General features: G+C 41.7%; 1 protein-coding gene across 2 annotated transcripts; it reads left to right on the plus strand.

Annotated features, from left to right (window-relative positions):
• On the plus strand, positions 1-19,283 carry LOC110486177 (ubiquitin-conjugating enzyme E2 Z). 2 transcript variants are annotated; one of them, XM_021557593.3, is made up of 7 exons: positions 1-2,569; positions 4,052-4,124; positions 4,581-4,768; positions 5,352-5,463; positions 5,863-5,975; positions 10,345-10,435; positions 15,472-19,283. In XM_021557593.3, exons 1-7 carry the CDS (start codon positions 2,133-2,135, stop codon positions 15,646-15,648), a joined length of 1,191 nt encoding a protein of 396 aa, XP_021413268.1. In that variant the 5' UTR covers positions 1-2,132; the 3' UTR covers positions 15,649-19,283. The 2 variants fall into 2 exon arrangements, with proteins under 2 accessions (XP_021413268.1, XP_090052384.1); XM_090196258.1 differs by lacking the exon at positions 15,472-19,283 and adding an exon at positions 12,531-15,184 and having other exon boundaries at positions 7-2,569.
• The last annotated feature ends 2,794 nt before the right edge of the window (positions 19,284-22,077 follow it).

The raw sequence follows: 22,077 nt of genomic DNA on the forward strand, positions 1-22,077 counted from the left end.
GGAAGTCAGCGTTGTTTCTGGACAACTATGGGTGAACCACATCTTTGAGCACTTGAAATTAAGTATATTTTGAATTGGCTGTACACGCCCCTCATTTATTTGGACGGTGAAGCTGAAATGTTTTTCGCTTTATATTGGATTTGAGATCAAATGTTTCATATGCGGCAACAATCCAGAATTACACTTATTTAAGGATATCACCGTTTCGATTTAAGCCTTTAACTAGTGTTTGCAGTTTTTTGGTGGTTTCGGATTATGATGTGCCCCATAGAAATGAATGGTAAATGTATTGTCACTTTTATTGTAAATAAGAATAGAATATGCTTCTGAACACTTCTACATTCATGCGGATGTTGCCATGATTAAAGTTAATACATTGTGAAAGATTTGAGGTTAGCATGTTTAGGGCTATGATCTGGGTGCTTAACTTTCTCACTCGTTATTCATGATTATCAGTAATCATGGTAGTATCCACATTAATGCATTATTTACCATTTAATTATCTGGCATAATCCAAAGAACTGCAGATGCATCGAAATTTAGTCACAAGCTTGATTTAGTCATTGCGTGCTAGGAATATGACACCAAATACTAAACTTTTTGACTACTTTAATACATTAAGTGAGTTTTTCCAAATACTAAATGACACCTTCAAATGGTGGTACTAGATGCATAAAGTGCTTTCATATTCTAAACGGTAAAACATGTCTGACAATACCCTCAAATAAAATGTGACGTCATGTACTGTTGCCTGATAAAACATTTGAGCTCAAATCCAGAATGCTGGAGTATAGCGCCAAATTCAAAGTTGTAGCTTCACGGTCCACATAAATACAGAGGGGAGTAGTTTTATTCGCTAGGTCAGTAGTTCCCAATTTATTTTGAACTGTGGCACAATTTGACGGGCTATAAAATTCTGACGCACTTAAATGTCCCTGTAAATGTTTTTAGTGGTAATGACCTCATCGAATTCATACTGCAATGATCGATTTTCTGTGACAAACATTTGTTTATAGATTAAGGTTTTATTACGAATAGTTTCATAGTTTTTGATAGTTCCTTACTCATGGTTCATTTGTGTGTAGCCCTTAACTGCATCTCACCAATCTGGGCCAGATTTATTTAAATGTTTAGCTCCGTTAATGTAGGTCTTTAGTTTTGAACGGTTTGGGCTACAGAGTAGTTTTCTGCATTTTAAAGGCGCAACCACAGACAAAGTAATGCTCCGTTTGTTTCTATGGCAGCCGCTGTTCTATAGCTTAGCCCAGCCATATTAAGAAATGTTTCTGACTTAACCTAATCAGACTTGCCTGTGCTGGTTTTTACAGACAAAGTACAATTATACAAATGACTGCTCGTGGTGCGCACCCCTCAAATACAAATGTAACAACCCTCTGAGCACACTGGAAACTGCGTTCTAAGGCACTGCTTCTCAGTGCAAGAGGCGTCACTACAGTCCCTGGTTCGATTTTAAAGCTGTATCTCATCCGGCTGTGATTCGGAGTCCCATAGGGCGGCGCACAATTGACCCAGCATCGTCCGGGTTTGGCCAGGGTAGGCAGTCATTGTAAATAAGAATTTGTTCTTTACTGACTTGAAAGGTTACACACACACAACCATACATATGTAGCCATTTAATGTATTGTGACCATTTTAATGTATATGTGGCTACTTTGAGATTTCCACCTTTTTTAATGGGGTGAATGTTCTCTAATCGGGTGTGGACGCAGAGTGGAACTACAATGCTGAAGATCGCCGCCAGGTGGCAGTAAATGTATTCTGTGTTGTGGAGAGGACGTGGTTATTGAAAACCGAAGAAAAAAGCTAAGCGATAAACAGGCTGAAACCGCAAACTGTGTTGGTTGACTGGTAAAACTGAGAATGTGACGGGTAATATATTATAGCATGGATTTTTCGACGGACAGTTTGTAAGTTCTTAAGACATAGCTAAACACGATTAGCTACTTTTGGAGGTGAGAAGAAAGGCATACAATGCCGTGGGAGCGCCTTTTGTCATCTTCGGCTCTCCTTGCTCTTCCTCATTTACCGACTGCGTGAGGACGGACTCAAAACAAGAAACTACTGTATCGATAACTGAAGCTAGCTATAACCTCAACACGTGCTAATTTACAATGGCGGATAGCGTAGGAGAGGTTGCTAATGGTGAAATTGGGTTAGGTGTTGGTAGTCAGGGAAATGGAGCTCCGCTGTTACCGAGTTTGGGTAATTCTCTGCCGGGCCACTCGACGAGTGGAGCTAACCCTGCCTCGCCATCCCCAGCAGCGGCTGCGGAGACTGGCCTAGCCGTCATGGCCCCTGGAGCCGCAACTACCTCAACCATGGGGACTGGGAGCGGGTTTGGAGGTGCAGGTGCTCTTAGCGCGGTAGTGGGCTCTGCCATTCCAATACCCACCTACTCGGCCACCAATGCTCTGCCGGGCGGTATCGGTTTGGGGGTGGCCGGAGCGGGCCTCTTGTCCCAGATTCACGCAACGTCCTGGGACCCAACACTAAGTACCGACTGGGACAACGAGAAGACGTCCCAGCAATGCATTCTCCGAATCAAAAGGTAATAATTTGAGTATGCAGATATACACTGGTGGGCTTGCCTGTTACAACATATGGGATGTGGCTCCAACTTCAATGCTGTCTGAAAACGAAAGAACCACACCACACGTGTATTTCTGTGAATATAAACGCGACTTTTCTACAAACACCAGTGTTGCACTACTGTGTTTATATAGCTAGACGTAGTCTTTGATCGTGACTCTCAATTCCTTGACCATACACATGAGTCATTGGACGAAAGGCGTCTTCTGTATTGGAGTTTTGTTTAAGAGCCCTGACACTCAATCTGAACGTTAACACTCGTCGCTTGCAGTACGGTTTTGGAAGCACCTTTTCATATCAGGGGGAAATAATTTTCACATTTAAAAAAATAATTGATACACCTTCATAGGGTTAGTGTTCCCACACGTCCATATCGCCATGTTACAGTGATTGTTTAATCTAGCATGTTCCGAACACCTGTGTCTAAACATAACTCGGAAAGTGTAGCAGAAGTGTAGTTTCGTTGGATGGAGGCACCCATAACTGTATGGATCTCTTTCTTTTTTTAAAGGATTATTTCCCGTTGGTGAAAGATAGGGGCGGTATGTTTCGAAAGCCCTGTCGCAAACGATGATTAATGACGTTTCTAAACGTTAAAACAGCGTCAGGATTGTAGTTCAAAATATGTAGTTTTGGGCGACGCTAACAGCTGAAAACTAGGGAGAAGGCAGCATGCCGCCTAGAGTTGGAGAGCTAGGACTGACAGGATTTGTGAAGAGCAGAGTCAACGACCTCTGCATAATCAAAACGGTTGCTTTGTGAGGTGTAAATTCCAGCTGAAAAGTACCAGAGGCCTGCCTTTGGTTCCAAGCGAGAGCGGGTCCATCAGAGCTATGACCCAGTGAGACACTGATGCTGGCCCGCATAGATGGGAAAGAAAAGTTTGAGCCTTTTTGGTGAAACACGGGGGTAAATCCTGTAGGAAAATGTGCCCTAAGAAAATGTTTACTTAGGCTACTAGTTAGGCCAATAGTTTGTATTAATTGGTCAGAGTTACTGATATCATGTGTTAATCCATTTGCGTACGATGTGACTCAGTAATTAATATAATGACCTTATGAAACATAAGAACACAACGTTGTCAACATTACATTGTTGACATAAAAGGTGCCCCGAGTGCCAGTCTGCTTGTGCTTTCATGGGCGGCAGGTAGCCTAGTGGTTAGAGCGTTGGACTAGTAACCGAATGGTTGCAAGATCGAATCCCCGAGCAGATGAGGTAAAAACGTATGTCGTTCTGCCCCATGAACGAGGCAGTTCCTAGGCCGTCATTGAAAATAACAATTTGTTCTTAACTGACTTGTCTAGTTAAATGAAGGTTAAACATTTAAAAAAAAAAAAATGTTATTCCAAGTTGGCAAGAGCACAAACAGACCTGGGATCAGGCTACTATCCTTGTATTTGCATATTTTCTTAAGTTTCTCTTCTTACTCTTTCCTCAGGGATATAATGTCCATCTACAAGGAGCCTCCCCCGGGTATGTTTGTAGTTCCTGACCCTCACGACATGACTAAGGTAAAGCTCACAGACTTCCAGAACCTAGGTCCACGGGGTCTGTCCAGACCACCTTACTGTTGTACATTGAGCTAGCCAGGCGCCTTCCCCCAACAACTCCTATCCCTGGCTCAAGTTGTGGTTGGGAGGATCCTTCTTGAAAGAAAGTTAACATAATTTAGTCAGGCCACAATTTACTTAAGTATTTATCAGGTAATTTACCCTTGTTTGTCTTCCAAATTATAACACAGACTCAATGTTTGTACTAAGTCAAAAGAAAAATGAAATTGGACTTACTAAACAAAAAAATACAGCCTTGAAGAACTGTTGCTGTGGCAAGAGGAACAACAGCCATCTTGGAATTTATCTTCTGCACAACTATTATGAGGATTATGGCAACCATGCGAATTATGGAGATATTCAACGCATCGACACCCTCCCTATATATTAGTCCTGACTCTAGTCTTCCCTCCTCAGATCCATGCCCTCATCACAGGACCCTTCGACACGCCCTACGAGGGAGGCTTCTTCCTCTTTCTGTTCCGCTGCCCCCCGGACTACCCCATCCACCCCCCACGGGTCAAGCTCATCACCACTGGCCAAAACACTGTGCGCTTCAACCCCAACTTTTACCGCAACGGCAAAGTATGCCTCAGCATCCTCGGGTAAGCCAGGGTCCTGCAGCTCAGGGGAAACCTGCTGCACCTGAGCAACCCATACTTCTATGCCCAGTTCCCTTTCTAGCTAGGGGATGGGGAGAATAGGGGTTGAAATGGGACAAGGCATTCATAAGTCTACCTATTAAACCCAGGCCCATAGAATAGCATCTCTTACAAATTATATACTTGGGACACTGTGTAATGAGACCTGCAATCAATATCATGATTCCACCTAATTACACACACGAGCATGGAAAACCAGCAGACAGTTGTGCCCAATAGTTGCAAGTCAGTCTGTATTATTAATGCCTGACCTGGTCTGACCACAACTGTAAGGGGTAGATTCAGGTAGAGGCCATTCTTTGGCTGAACATGCTTATTTATGGCAGCTCTCTATGTAGAGACGCAGATAATTTCTTGCATGTCAGCACTTGTCAGCACCCAGACTTGGTCCAGATCTCCCCCTCACTGTCTGTGTGGGTGACTTTGGCCCAGAGGATGTGATGCCATCATTCTCCTGCTTTAAATAGAATACATTTGTATTTTTCTTGGAATAACGTTGTTTTCTTGGAATAACGTTGTTGTGTAGGACTTGGACAGGGCCAGCATGGAGCCCGGCCCAAAGCATCTCCTCAGTTCTGATCTCCATCCAGTCTCTGATGACTGAGAACCCTTACCACAATGAGCCAGGCTTTGAACAGGTAAGCCTATAGCCCACTGGTAAGTTGGCCTCTAATTTAGCTGGCAAGCCAAACCACAATCCCCAGAATGCAGTTTAAATCCTACAGCCTTATGGGGAATGTGGTTCACTGAAGAAATGCACCCATTTTGATCAACAAAGCTACTGTTCTTTTGGCATATATTACATCACAATATCATAACTGTCTGACTTACAGAAGTCTTCAGCCGGTGTTCTATTTGTCTATTTAGCCCGTTTGCCATTTCTTCCCCATTTGTAGAAGTTTGTGTAAACGTGTGTGTGAAAAGCGTTTTTTCTGTCAACAGCTACAGACTGACCATACCAGTGTGGAATGTGTCACTTTTTGTGTCTTGAGAATTGTCCCCTTTACACCTGCTCCCTCTGACACTCCCTTTGCCAGGAGAGACACCCGGGGGACAGCAAGAACTACAATGAGTGCATCCGCCATGAGACCATGCGCGTGGCTGTATGTGACATGCTGGATGGGAAGGTGCCCTGTCCAGAAGCCCTGTGGTGAGTTTGTCTTGGATTGTTCACTCCAAAATAAAAGTTTGAGGCCCTTTTGAAAACTCAAAAGTGGACTGATGTCGAGATGAGTCAATGTTCCACGGCATTTATTGTCTAGATCCAGCTACAATGGCTTCAGAAAGTATTCGCACACCTTGACTTTTTCCACATTTTGTTGTTACAGCCTGAGTTTAAAATGATTACATTGTCATTTTGTCACTGATATACACACAAAACCCCTTAATGTCAAAGTGCAATTATGTTTTTAGAAATTAATAACAAATGAAAAGCTGACATGTTTTGAGTCTAAGTATTCAACCCCTTTTGTTATGGTAAGCCTAAATAACTTCAGGAGTAAGAATTCGCTTAATAAGTCAGATAATAAGTTGAATGGACTCTGTGCAATAATTGTTTTCACATGATTGATGACACAGATGCTAAGCTACAGGACTGTTTTGCTAGCACAGACTGGAATATTTTCCTGGATTCTTCTGATGACATTGAAGAGTACACCACATCAGTTACTGGCTTCATCAATAAGTTAATCGATGATGTCATCCCCACAGTGACCGTACATGCATACCCCAACCAGAAGCCATGGATTACAGGCAACATCCTCACAGAGCTAAAGGGTAGAGCTGCCACTTTCAAGGAGCGGGCCTCTAACCTGGACACTAATAAGAAATCCTGCTATGCCCTCTGATGAACTGTCAAACAGGCAATACAGGACTAAGATTGAATCGTACTTCACCGGCTCTGATGCTTGTCTGATGTGGCAGGGCTTGCAAACTATTACGGACTACTAAGGGAAGCACTGCCGCAAGCTGCCCAGTGACACGAGCCTACCAGACGAGCTGAATAACTTCTATACTTGCTTTGAGGCAAGCAACACTGAAGCATGTATGAGAGCATCAGCTGTTCCGGATGACTGTGATCATCCTCTCCGTAGCAGATGTAAGACCTTTAAACAGGTCAACATTCACAAGGCTGCAGGCCCAGATGGATTACAAGGACTTGTACTCTGAGCATGCGCTGATCAACTGGCATGTCTTCATTGACATTTTCAACCTGTCCCTGACCATGTCTGTAATAACATGTTTCAAGTCCCTGTACCCAGGGACTCCAAGGTAACCTGCCTAAATGACTCCCGACCCATAGCACTCAACGTCTGTAGCCATGAAGTACTTTGAAAGGCTGGTCATGGCTCACAACACCTTTATCTCAGAAACCCTAGACCCACTCCAATTTGCATACCACCCCAACAGAGCACGCCCCCATTCTGATCGACAGGGCTGTAGTGGAGCAGGTTGAGAGCTTCAAGTTCCTTGGTGTCCACATCACCAACATACTATCATGGTCCAAACACACTGTCCAAAGACAGTCGTGAAGAGGGCACCACAGTGCCTCTTCCCCCTCAGGAAATTGAAAAAATTTGCCATGGGTCCTCAGATCTTCAAAATGTTAGACAGCTGCACCATCGAGAGCATCCTGCCCGGTTACATTACTGCCTGGTATGGCAACTGCTCGGCCCCCGACCACAAGGCACTACAGAGGGTAGTGTGTACGGCCCAGTACATCACAGGGGCCACGCTCCCTACCATCCAGGACCTCTATACCAGGCGGTGTCGGTGGAAGGCCCTAGAAATTGTCAGACTCCAGCCACCCATGTCATATACTTCTCTCTGCTACTGCACGACAATGTCGTGTCTTTGGCTATGCCGGAAGAAGTGATATGACATGCTATTCTATAAAATCATTTCTCTGTAATTAATATCACCTGATTGAGCTAATCATGTTAATGTAATTAACTAGAGAGTTGGGGCACCGCGAAAGAGTATTTATAGAGCTGTTATCTTCCGAATAAACTCTTAAGGACCTAGTAATATTTTACATCAATAGCAGTCAATATTAATCGTCACCTTAATTCGGTCTCATCTGAAAGTTGTAAATTCTTGGTAATCTTCACGAACCCTGGCCAACAAGTTGAATCAGCAATACAAAATTGGGTTTAATTATTTATTTACTAAATACCTAACTAATCACACAGAATTACACACAATTAATTATAACTTCATTACGTCATAAAGTAAAACGTCCCTAGCGGGCGGAACAGATATGACAGCTTGTTACACAAAAGGGTCTGGGTTTGAGTGAAAGAGCGGGAAGACTGAGGAACAAAGGGCGACGCTGTGCTATCGTAAATACAGTATCTTATGTATTCTAAATTACCGCACATTTGGAAAAGGAAAATGCAATAAATATTTACTCTGAGCCGCGCTTCAGTAGGCGGTAGTTGGAAGGGCGTGTTTGAAAAGTTTTATAGCCCATGTCCCTTCACAGGGGCGGGCCACTGATTGAGCAGAGCCCTAACCTTATGAAAACGCATTTTAGAAGCTAAAATCACATTTCTCCCATCACGAATAATTTCATGTTCAAACATTTTAAATTGAACAACAATTCCATGTGAATCCGATAACTGTGTAGACTTTCCACTGTAGAGTTTCATCTTATCATTGATTGTGTTACTTACTTGCTATATTGTATTTACTTTGCCACCATGGCTTTTTTTGCCTTTACCTCCCTTACCTCACATAATTTGCTCACATTGTATATAGACCCATTTTTCTACTGTATTATTGACAGTATGTTTATTTTACTCAATGTGTAACTCTGTTGTTCGTGTCGAACTGCTTTGCTTTATCTTGGCCAGGTCGCAATTGTAAATGAGAACTTGTTCTCAACTAGCCTACCAGGTGAAATAAAGGTGAAATAAAGAAATGGATGAATGTCTCAGATGACAACCGAACTGACATCATATTCATTAAGAACCATTGGTCAGATTACCAGAATATAGTTAATTTCCCCCCACCTTCTGATGTTCCCAGAATCTCTATTTTAACCCAGGGGTTTTCAAATGTAACATCAGTAGGGTAGAGAGAGGAAAAAGGGGGGAAGAGGTATTTATGACTGTCGTAAACCCACCCCCAGGCCAACCTCATGACAACCAGCTGTACTGGAGTGCCACATCTAACAGCTTCTTCTCCCCCCCCCAAGCCCTAAGACTCCTGAACAGCTAATCAAATGGCTACCCGGACTATTTGCATTGTTCCCCCCACCCCCATTTTTACGCTGCCTCGAAAAGGGCACCTATTGGGAGGTGTGTATAAATAATTTTAAAAAACAAACATTGAATATGCCTTTTGAATGGGGTAGTTATTAATGACACTTTGGATGGTGTATCGATACACCCAGTCACTACAATGATACAGGCATCCTAGCTCGGTTGACTGAGAAGAAGGAAACCCCTTAGGGAGTTCATCACCATGAGGCCAATGGTGATTTTAAAGCAGTTGGCGTTAAATGGCTGTGATATGAAAAAAACTGAGGATGAATCAACAACATTGTAGTTACTCCACAATGCTAACCTAAATGATGGAATGAGAAGAAGCAAGCCTGTACATAATAAAAATATTCCCAAACATGCGTCCTGTTTGCATAAGGCACTAAAGTAATACTGCATACAAAGCATTATGTTTGGGGAAAATTCAACACAACACATCACTGAGTACCACTTCATATTTTCAAGCATGGTGGTGGCTGCATCATGTTATGTGTATGCTAAACGCAGGTGAAATCCTAGAGGGAAAACCTTGTTAATTCTCCTTTCCAACAGACACTGGGAGACAAATAGACCTTTCTGCAGGATAATAACCTAAAATGCCAGTCCAAATGTACACGAGTTACTTACCAAGATTACATTGTGTGTTCCTGAGTGGCCTAGTTGCAGTTTTGACTTAAATTGTCTAGAGAATCTATGGCAAGACTTGCAAATGGCTGTCTAACTTGACAGAGCTTGAAGAATTTAAAAAAGAATAATGGGAAATATTGTACAATCCAGGTTTTCCAAGCTCTTCGACTTACCCAGACACTCACAGCAATAATCGATGCCAAAGGTGACTAACGTGTTGACTCGGGGGATTGAATACTTATCTAATCAAAAAATAGTTTTATTTTCCATTAATATTTAGAATTTTGTGTAGATTGTGCTCAAAAATGAAAATGTAATCCATTTCAATCCCACTTTGTAGCACAACAAAATGTGGGAAAAGTCAAGAGGTGTGAATACTTTCTGAAGGGACTGTATATGCCTGAACTCCAAATTAAGGCTACAGGCCACGTCTAATCTCCTTATTGTACATGAGGCATATAGTTGACCCTTAACAGATTGGATTACAAGAGACATGTTCAAAGCCACTGACCCACAATGCATTTTTAGAACGAACACCACTTTCAATGGCGAGTCATTTTATTTGGTAGTCGTTTTAGCACTTGTTGTTGGTGGTTAATTAACCTCATGGATGTTCCTGTGTTGCAGGAGTGTGATGGAGAAATCATTCCTGGAGTACTATGACTTCTACGAGGGGGTCTGCAAAGAGAGACTACACCAACAGGGACAGAACATGCAGGTATTGCCAGAGACCTCATTCTCGCTGTGTCTCTCTCTGTGTGTGTACATGTTTATTCTATGCTCATTGGAGAAGCAGAACACACGGGTAATAATGCATCACACATCCTGATGACTAATGCACTGCACCTTCCCTGGGGTTAGAGCAGGGGTCCCAAACTAGGTCCTCGGGACCCCTAGGGGTGCACGTTTTTTGGATTATTGCCCTAGCACTACACAGCTGACTCAAATAATCAACTAATCATCAAGCTTTGATTATTTGAACACAAAACTACCTCCAACTTCCTTCATAATGAAGGCAGAAACATAATGATATCCACGAGCAGTAGCAGTGCGTGTAACAGTTACATGGTCAAGCAAGTTAATGTTTCCAACATTTTTGGACTACTAAACAACTATTGATTTAGAACCACAGTTACCGCAAGTCGCAAAGAAAACAGGAGCTGCCTCCACTGTACCACCACCATTTCAACATCATCAAATCACCCATGCTTAGTCTAATACGGTGACAACTAAAATATACCAAAAACAATATAAAATCATGTGGCTGTCCATGGTTCTGATTTTGTGGACGTGCAAGTAGAAAAAAAAAATATTGACTCACCCGCCAATGCCATCCTCTCTCATGTTGATGATCACTCTGTCATACAGTACACGCTTTTATTTTTTTGTTGTCCTAGACTACCTGGCTAAAATGCTTGCTTGCTCGCTAGCTTAACTTCCTTTCGTAGGCAATGTTAGCCTTATACTTATTGAACTCTCAGGCCAGGGGCACAACAATATATGGTTAATTAATGGTTGGATTAGAATCACTGTTATAATCATTGGCCAGTAAGGAGAATTAAGTAAAACCACAAGTCCAAATCCCTATCTCCATCCATGGCTAATTTAGGAAAGGCACGATTTTTGCTAGCTAGCCACCGGAGGAGCACAACAAATGTAATTTCAGTTGTTTCTATCAGTGATGTGTGCTCTTGATGGGATTTGATAGAAGTTCTGCAAAATGCAAACTGGCTTCCATTGACACTTTTTTTGTTGGTCTGCCAGGACCATTCACAATTGAGCTCACTCAGTTTAGCTTAACCTTTTAAAACTAGGGGGCGCTATTTTAATTTTTGGATGAAAAATGTTCCCGTTTTAACTTCTTGCGACTTCAAACCCGTATCCGGGAGTGTAATTATAGCCTCAAGCTCATTACCATAACACAATGTTTCCTATTCATGAAAATCACAAATGAAATGAAACAAATATATTGAAACACAAGCTTAACCTTTTGTTAACACTGTCATCTCAGATTTTCAAAATATGCTTTAACCAAAGCTACACAAGCATTTGTGTAAGAGTATTGATAGCCTAGCATAGCATTAAGCCTAGCATTCAGCAGGCAACATTTTCACAAAAACAAAAGCATTCAAATAAAATAATTTACCTTTGAAGAACTTTGGATGTTTTCAATGACGAGACTCTCAGATAGCAAATGTTAATTTTTTCCCAAAATATTATTTGTGTAAGAGAAATAGCTCAGTTTTGTTAATCACGTTTGGCAAAGAAAAAAACCTGAAAATGCAGTCAACACAACGCCAAACTTTTTTCCAAATGATCTCCATAATATCGACAGAAACATGGCAAACGTTGTTTAGAATCAATCCTCAAGCTGTTTTTCACATATCTAATCGATGAAAAATCATTCCTGGCAGTCGGTTTCTCATCAGAGGCAAACGGAAAAATACTGCAGCTGGAGATTACGCTGGGTTTTTTCTGTAACATCAGTTCTGTTGCACTCACAGACAATATCTTTGCAGTTTTGGAAACGTCAGTGTTTTCTTTCCAAAGCTGTCAATTATATGCATAGTCGAGCATCTTTTCGTGACAAAATATCTTGTTTAATGCTGATTGGCTATCTTATACTTTTTATTTTATTTATTATTTTATCAAGGGAGGCCAAATGCTCACTGGCTTCCCTTGCATTCAATGCTACGGACTGCAACAATGTCATACTCTTTTGGACCAGACAGCATACAGAGACAGAGGGGTGCTGTTTTGCTCGCTCATGCTTTCTCCGGTGAGGTACATTGCGCCTCTTGTGAATTTTTCAGATGTCCCAATCGCACTCCACACTGCCCTTTTCCACCTGGACAAAAGGAACACCTAGGTGAGAATGCTGTTCATTGACTACAGCTTATTGCTAAACACCATAGTGCCCACAAAGCCCATCACTAAGCTAAGGACACTGGAACCTAACACCGCCCTCTGCAACTGGATCCTGGATTTCCTGATGGGCTGCCCACAGGTGGTAAGTGTAAGCAACAACACATCTGCCACGCTGATCCTCAACATGGTGGCCCCTCAGGGGTGCGTGCTCAGTCCCCTCCTGTACTCCCTGTTCAGCCACGACTGCTTGGCCAAGCACAACTCCAACACCATTAAGTTTTCTGACAACACAACGGTGGTAGGCCTGATCACCGACAATGATGAGACAGCCTTTAGGAAGGTCGTCAGAGACCTGGCAGTGTGGTGCCAGGACAACAACCTCTCCCTCAACGTGAGCAAGACAAAGGAGATGATCGTGGACTACAGGATGAGGAGGGCCGAACAGGCCCCCATTGACGAGGCTGTAGTAGAGTGGGTCGAGAGTTTCTTGTTGCACCATTGAGAGCTTCCTGACCGGTTGCATCACCGCCTGGTATGGCAACTGCTTGGCATCCGGAACCCGTAACACGGAACCCAAACCGGCTGCGCGCGTGCGCCATCGTGCATCAATTTATTTTGTCCACCCGCACCAAACGCGATCACGACACGCAGGTTAAAATATCAAAACAAACTCTGAACAAATTACATTGATTTGGGGACAGGTCGAAAAGCATTAAATATGTATGGCAATTTAGCTTGCTAGCTTTTACATGCTAGCTGATTTGTCCTAGTTAGCTAGCTTGCTGTTACTAGCTAATTTGTCCTGGGATGTAAACATTGAGTTATTTTACCTAAAATGCACAAGGTCCTCTACTCTGACAATTAATTATTAATCCACACATAAACGGTCAACCGAATCGTTTCTAGTCATCTCTCCTCCTTCCAGGCTTTTTCATCTTTGAACTTATATGGTGATTGGCGTCTGAACTTTCATAGTATTACCACGACGACCGGCAAAAGTTTATTTTAATCACCCACGTGGGTATAACCAATGAGGAGATGGCACGTGGGTACCTGCTTCTATAAACCAATGAGGAGATGGGAGAGGCAGGACTTGCAGTGCGATCTGTGTCAAAAATAGGAACGACTTCTATTTTAGCCCTTGGCAACGCAGACGCTCGTCGGCGCACGCAAGCAGTGTGGGTGCTATAATTGAATAACGTTAATTTCTACATTTATTTTGCAATGCTCACGCACGCGACGTGTCCGTTCTGGTCAGCATGTAAGGTGCTACAGAGGGTGGTGTGTACAGCCCAGTACATCACTGGGGCCAAGCTTCCTGCCATCCAGGACCAATATATAATATATAGGCGGTATAAGAGGAAGGCCAAAATAATTGTCAGACCCCAGTCACCCAAGTCATAGACTGTTCTCTCTACTACCGCACGGCAAGCAGTACCGGAGCGCCAAGTCTAGGTTCAAAAGGTTCCTTAACAGCTTCTACCCCCCCCCCCCCCCCCCCCCCCCCTGCTGAACTATTAATCAAATGGCCACCCTGACTTTATTTGTCATGTGCACCGAATACAACAGTGCAAAAAAAGGCATTAGGTGAACAATGGGTAAGTAAAGAATTAAAACCAGTGAAAAACAGTAGCGAGACTATAAAAGTAGCTAGGCTACATACAGACACCGGTTAGTCAGGCTGATTGAGGTAGTATGTAGATGTGGTTAGTGTCTATGCATATATGATGGAACAGTGAGTAGCAGTAGCGTAAAGAGGGGTTGGGGGAAGGGCACACAATGCGGTTAGCCAATGTGCAGGAGCACTTTTTGGTTGGCCCAATTGAGGTAGTATGTACATGAATGTATAGTTAAAGGGACTGCAAATATGATAAACAGAGTAGCAGCAGCATAAAAGAGGGGTTGGGGGGGTGCACAATGCAAATAGTCCGGGTAGCCATTTGATTACCTGTTCAGGAATCTTATGGCTTGGGGGTAAAAACTGTTGAGAAGCCTTTTTGTCCTAGACTTGGCACTCTGGTACCACTTGCCATGCAGTAGTAGAGAGACAGTCTATGACTGTGGTGGCTGGGGTCTTTGACCTTTTTTTGGGCCTTCCTCTGACACCGCCTGGTATAGAGACCCTGGATGGCAGGCAGCTTAGCCCCAGTGATTTACTGGGCCGTACGCACTGCCCTCCAGCGCCCTGCGGTCGGAGGCCGAGCACTTCCCGTACCAGGCAGTGATGCAACTTGATGCTCTTGATGTTGCAGCTGAAGAACCTTTTGAGGATCTCAGGACCCATGCCAAATATTTTTAGTTTCCTGAGTAACACTGCTATTACTCACTGTTTATTATCTATGCATAGTCACTTTACCCCTATCTACATGTACAAATTACCTCGACTAATCTGTACCGCTGCACATTGATTCTGTACGGGTGCCCACTGTGTACAGCCTCATTGTTATTTTATTGTTACTTTCTTTTTTCTCTTAACTATTTTCTTAACTGTATTGTTGGTTAAGGGCTTGAAAGTAAGCGTTTCATTGGTACCTGTTGTATTTGGCGCATGTGGCAAATAAAATTTGATTTGAAGGAGATTTATGAAACACAAACAAGATATTAATATTTTTCTTGGTCAATTATTTTGGGAAGCCTGGCCTCCATGACTGCATGCCACAAGTTCATTTGACTCTTCATTGCCAAAGTAATTTGTCCCGGTTTATTTACAGACGGTTCTCTCTACACATGTATAAATAAATTATTTGTACACTTATACAAAATAAATTTAAACAACACAGTATATACTTCTCCCACATGCTTTAAACCTCCACCACAGTGGAAAATATGAGATGTTGAAATATGAGCTGCATATCCCACACTCTTTCTCTCCTTACATACGTCAAGGACCCTTTTGGAGAGAAGAGGGGTCGCTTCGATTACCAGGGCCTACTGGCACGCTTGAGTGCCACCCAGAGGCGCATACGGGAGAAGTGCCCACCGGAGGACAACGATGAGCACTCGGACTCGGACACCAGCTCCTCAGGCACAGACCCAGATAGCCAGGGCAGCTCCCAGCCTTAGCCACCAGATGGTGCCACACTACCTATATTTTTCTGTTTCTCCCTTTCTGTTTTTGCAGGATGGTTTTGGCACAAGCGAGATGTTGGAGGGGGGGAAAGGCTTGATATCAGGAAGCATTTATGATACAAAGGCAGGGGATAGCTAATGACTGTTTTGATTGGTTCTTTTTCCTTCCCCTGCAATCATAAGTGCCTTTTGATTTATTTGTTTTTATTTTTCCAACTGTTGTAAGTAAACAATGCTTGTGTTGGGAGAGTTTGGCTTGTAGAAATGGACACTAGTTGTTTTGAAAGCAATTTGTCATATTCTGCCTTTAGTTGTCTTTTTTTTTCCCACACCTGATTGGATTAGGAAGTGGAGGGGAAATCTGAGATTGCCCATTCTCAATATTCAGTCAGTACAACCACATCGATCGTATAAATCAGATCACCAACTTCTATTCTTTCATACATCGGTACATACATCTCAGACTATCCACTTCTAAAGTCACATTGTCTCTTATGATCTTTCCTTAATCGGAACAGTACTTAATACAATTATGAACAGTCATAATTACGTTATGAATTCATAATGAATTGCATTTGTTTAAAAAAATAATTTAAACTCCACTAATGCCTAGTACAAAATATGTACAGTTGTGGCCAAATATGTAGGCACCTTTGCACTTTACAGTGGAACCGATTGTACTAGTGGTTAAAGCTTTGAGGCCAGTAATTGAAAGGTTGCTGGATCGAATCCCCGAGCTGACAAGGTAAAAATCTGTCACCCCTCCCCCCCACCTCTCTGATTCAGAGGGGTTGGGTTAAATGGGGGACACACATCTCAGTTGTACAACTGACAAGGTATCCCCTTTTCCCTTTAATATTTCTTATTTTCAAAACTGGTTGGGTGGCTATTTTTTACCCTGTAGGCACTTGCAATTTATAAGTGAGGAAAAATTACACATCACTTGCCTCCAACCAAATTTATTAGAATTCCAATAATGTCACCCAGGCCATATTTTGACTTAAATCAAAATGTCAGTTTTGATAAAAACATGTCTTGGTCCTGTGCAGATGTAAATCAAACAAATATAGGTGTGAACTTATTTGATAAGAAAATAGTGAATCGTTCAAGGGTGCCAATATATTTGTCTGTATATGTATATGTGCGCACAGCGAGAGATTTTATTATGGTCTGTGTGCAGTGTGTTCAAATAATTTTCTGTTGACTGAATGCTAAAGCCTGCATGGGAAGGTTTTTTTTTTCTTTTTTCTCCCCTATGCATGACAACACTGCTCTCTGAATCAATGTTTGATGTGTATGATTATCATTGAGCTATAGTGTTGAGGGTTAAACTTTCAAGAGATGGTTTTTTTTCTCTGATGCTAAAATGCTGTTAGAGACTAATAGGAATGCCAAGAAAGCCAGATTTGTCATTTGACCTGTCCCATTAAACCAATGCAACGTTTTCCATTGCATTTTTCATTGGAAGGCAGTGGACTGGTGCCTCTTCAGCTCCATTTAGCAGAGTCGGCCGTTAGACCTCCATGGTGTCACCTTTTCAGTCATCTGAAAGCCACGGGAAATGTTTTATGATGGTAACAAGAAATACCGGACACCTGCTTCAAGGCTGTGTGAACTTTCTTTCTTTTCGAGTTTTCGCCTGCGATGGGTTTGTGTAGATTGGTTTGTAGAATGATCTTATGTCGGTTTTGGCCATTTTTAAGCGCTAAAATGTTTTACGTTGGCTTACATATATGGTGTCAGAAGTGCGTTCCACAGGTTGACACAGTCTAAGGTACACGTTCTATATAAACCTAACCTGGCAGTAAGATTGACAACACAAACGGAAAATGGACTTCAGGTGACCAAGGAGGATGAAAAAATGTTTTTTACGGTAAACCGAATGACCCGTTAGAACCAGTGGTCTTGTCTGCTGTAAGGGGTAGATCTTATTTTTTCATATTGATGTGGAGTTGTTATTCTTGCTTTGAAAGACATAAAGTCAGATCCCCTTTTGAGACTTTGCCCGAGCCACAATCGTTTGTCTCTTGAATCGTCCCCCTTCAAAGTGTCACGAAACTTTGCCTATCAGCCAGTGCAGCTCACCAATAACCTCTGAGGCCTCAAAGGCTCTTCATCTTTCTGGTTTTATCAAAACTGCTTAAAGGCATAGGGGGCTGAACGCCTCTACTGTGTCACTTGGTTTGTAATCCTATCTAGCAAGGTGCAAATAATTATACCTTTGTCTTCAGTTCTTATTGCATTTTGAAACTACGCACTCAGGATACAACAAAACCTCTTGCTTTGTAATGGACTGTCTGGACCACAATCTACTGTCTAATTGAGGGGGCCAGCTCCAGTGAAGATTGGCACCCAAAACAGGACCGGACCACACCCTTTTTCTTTTCCTTCTCATGGACATGTTTTTCTATTCCCTCCCATCTGGGTGCATTTCTGCTCAGTTCTCTCAGTCGATTGGGACTTCCTCTCACAGGAAATAATGTTGGATTTAATAAATCTCATGTTTGAGATAATACTGCTAACTTTGTTTGTGAAGTTTGGGAAAAAAAATAATGTATGAATCTACTGCAAATGAAACTATTCAAGCAAATATCCTACTGGCCAGCTCCACTGCAAATGAGTAGGTGTGAGATGACACTTCATGCTAAATATAGCGACCAGTCAGTTTGAAGCCTTGTTATGGTTTGGTGTGTATATTCCTGTATCATTCTGATGGGACCCTTCTATTGTGTCCCTTGTCTGATGGTTTGCGCCCCCAACCCAGAGTATCGATCGGAATTCCTTTTACTAAGGCATCCTCAATTGATAATGGTATTTGCATCTAGGTGTTTTCAGGAAGTGAAGTATGTAAAGTGTAAACTTCTAGAATAAATGTTGTCAAGGCCATGGGCATAATTTAAAAAAAAATAATAAAAAAGGGAGAACTCATCGATCTCAATGAGATAAGTAACATTTGTATTGAGGCCCATTGCGTTAGATGTCTCTATCTCCTAACCTTCAATCTATGTCATTTTTTTATGAGATGAGAGTGATACTAAAATATACTGCATCTTTTCCTCAAGATTGAATTAGGACTTGGGATGGTGTAGAGTAGACCACATTGCTTCTTAGCTAGCTACCAGCAATGTACAGCGCTGCTAAAACTAGCTGCCACATAGAGCTGTTGCTCTCAGGGTTTCCCCAACACGGTCCTGCCCCCCCCCCCCCTTGGTGCACATCATGTTTTTTGCCCTAGCACTACACAGCTGATTTAAATAACCAACTCATCAAGCTTTGATTATTTGAATCAGCTGTGTAGTGCTATGGCAAAAAAAAAACAATACGTGTCCCCAGGACCATGTTTGGGGAGACCCTGGCCTAGCAGTACATTCCCACAGGGGCGCTCAACACTCAAATGGCCATTCATTCTCAGTCAAGGGTAAGTGAATGGTTTACACTTTTTGAGTTGATAGAAGATGTGGGACCCATTTTAGGCCTTGACTCAACGTTCCAGGCCAAGGCATTAGTCCCAGGACGTTCACCGCCAAGTTTATGCAAGACTATTTTCATCTGACTTCATCTCTGTTTTCATTATATTGTGTATGTAAAAAAAATATATATATAATAAAATATACCAATGGCTATTTTAATCTGTGGCATTCTGTTTCAGTGCAAGTGTTATATTGTTAATAGTGTCAATTTTATAGGCATTCAGTTGAGGGCTTCAGCCCAGCCACCTTTGTGTTGGTAATGCCAAGGAGGACTAAGTTCCAAGATTATTGGCACTATTGATAAAGATTAGCAAAAAAGACTGTATAAAATACATAATACCAATACTGAGCTATATTTTATGCTAAAAAATTGGGAAATTATATTTTATATTGATACGATTTCTCAGGTAAAGAGACTTTGTTTAACAATATATTTTTCTATCAAAAACATAGGGGTAAAAATTATTGGCACCCCTGTTTCCAATACCTTTCAGTACCTCACCTTGCCAGGATAAAAAGGCACTGAGCCTTTTTCTAAAATGTTTTATGAGATTGGAGGGATTTTATACAGAATCTTTCCAGATCCTTGGTATCTTTCATCTGCGCTTATGCACTGACCTCTGGAGATTGAGAAGGCCATTGCAAAATGTTGAATTTTGTGGTCAATTAACAATTTCTTTGTGGATTTTGATTGGTGCTTGTGGTTATTGTCTTTGCTGGAAGATCCACTTTTAAGTCAAGTTTCAGCCTCCCGGCAGAGGCAACCTTGCCTGGCTAGCCAACCACATTGCTCTGGGCCAACGCCTAGCCACGCCCACAAATGTTTCGCGATCATAAAGCAGAGGAAGAAATCAGTTTGAGTCGTCAGGCAAGAGTGCCTTCGCCAGGAGATTGAAACTTGGCCGCAAGTGGATCTTCCAGCAACACAATAACCCCAAGCACACAAATTCCACAAATCAATTGTTAATTGACTACAAAATCTTAATTGTGCCATGGCCATCTTAGTCTCCGGACTTGAACACCATTGAAAACGTGTGGTGTGAATTAAAGAGGGCAGTCCACATGAGCAGAAGGATATCAATGATCTGGAAAGATTCTGTATGGAAGAATGGTCTAAACTCCCTCCCAATGTGTTCTCTAATCTCATAAAACATTGTTTTAAAGGCTCAGTGCCGTTATCCTTGCAAGGTGAGGTATTGAAAGGTACTGAAAACAGTATTACTTGTTAAACATCTCTTTTATCTGAGCATTTGTATTAGTATAAGCTAAAATAATACATTATTTTTTCTGCATACAAAATACAGTAGCTCGGTTTATTTTATGCAGTCTTTTTTGCTAATCTTCATCAAGGTTGCCAATCACCCCCCCCCCCCCCCCCTGGCTGCGGTGTGCTTTAGGATCATGCTGACACCTCCGACGAGCGGTTGGGTAGGCTGTTTGGAGTGTTTTTCCGACTGGATAAAATAATAATTATTTTTATGTTCCCCCCCACCACTAATAAAACCAAGGTTGCGGCCCTGCTTGGCATTAGAAATGCAACAGTGACTGTTTGCCTAGAACCCCTGACAGTGCTAAACCTAAATCACACCACTCTTTAACTTCCCTTTGTATATCAATACACCGGAATTACATTAATCTATGCCACATGTGAGACTTACTTGACTAAGATAAGAGCATTCCATCATGTGAGATAAGGGACTACTGGAACAATGTTGAAATGTTGGCTATTCTGAGGGTGACCTGCTTTGGACTAGGTTAAACTTTTTATGGATGCATCATTTTCTTTCTCAGACTTTGGGCAATGTCGTGTGCTTGTCAGGCACAGGCAGTAAGGCTTTCATCTGTAAGAGTTTGACAGATTTTATTGATTTAATTTATTGATTCATTCTAATTATGTTTTTCTTTGTAGTTATATTAACAGTTTAAACGAGGGTGAAAACATTTAATTCAGAGAAAAAAATAGGACTATTGATCTCAATTATTGATGAAACTATATAGAAAGCCACAACTTCATGATGAAACATTTGTGATTTATATGCTACTATCTTCAGCGGGGACATTAGTTGGTGACAGCTTAATGTGAGACAATTCTCTCCAGTTGTCTCGTCGACGAATAACATTTTGCTATTGTTCTATAGGCCTATATAATTGATACATTTTAAAACGACTTTTTGACATACGTTTTATAGAGTATTCTTGTTCAATATTCCCAATGTTGGTTTAGTAAACGCTCCTACTTACTATCTGACGGTCCAAATAGCTTCATTCTATCGACCCTCCCTCAAACACAGCCTATGATTGAGATGGGCGGGACACGCTTTCTTTCAACTCAACAGGTAGCTAGCTGCATCCCAACCGACAACAATTTAGAGAATTGGTATGAAAGAATTTAGTCATTTTTAATACAGGGAGCCAGTATGTTTTTGTCATTTCGAAATTGTACAAGATTCAATATGACTGATGGTTTTCCAAAGCATAACTTCGAGGTAAATATTCCGTTTAAAATTCAACACACTTGACATATGAATAATTACAAAACCTCTCAAGAGATTTGATCAGTTACTACATCGAAAAAAACAACTAACTATATGGAGCATATTTGTTGTTTTTGTCGATGTAGTAACTGATCAAGTCTCTTGAGAGGTTTTGTAATTATTCATATGTCAAGTGTGTTGAATTTTAAACGGAATATTTACTGCAAAAAGTAATCGTTAAGTTAGTAGGCAGTAGGCAGTCTTGACACCCATTCAGTCTATTGTAACCTATATAATTCATATTATTTGTATCCTATTTTTCATATTATTATCATTATTATTACTACACAATTTATACAATAGAAAATCATGGAAAATAAAGGTGTATTCAATGACATGTTCACATTTACACCTGGAAAGCTATTTCATATAATGTTTTGCCATTGTGACGGTCTGATTTCGTTTAAGGTGAGCGTTGA

Source organism: Oncorhynchus mykiss, chromosome 13 (assembly GCF_057628025.1).
Source record: "Oncorhynchus mykiss isolate SJ-2025 chromosome 13, ASM5762802v1, whole genome shotgun sequence".
Classification (NCBI taxonomy): Eukaryota; Metazoa; Chordata; class Actinopteri; order Salmoniformes; family Salmonidae; genus Oncorhynchus; species Oncorhynchus mykiss.

Coding starts and splice junctions, on each gene's coding strand:
- LOC110486177 (XM_021557593.3), top strand. CDS start 2,133: ATGGCGGATAGCGTAGGAGAGGTTGCTAATGGTGAAATTGGGTTAGGT. Junction 4,125..4,580: donor ACCCTCACGACATGACTAAG/GTAAAGCTCACA, acceptor TTCCCTCCTCAG/ATCCATGCCCTCATCACAGG. Junction 5,976..10,344: donor CCCTGTCCAGAAGCCCTGTG/GTGAGTTTGTCT, acceptor CCTGTGTTGCAG/GAGTGTGATGGAGAAATCAT.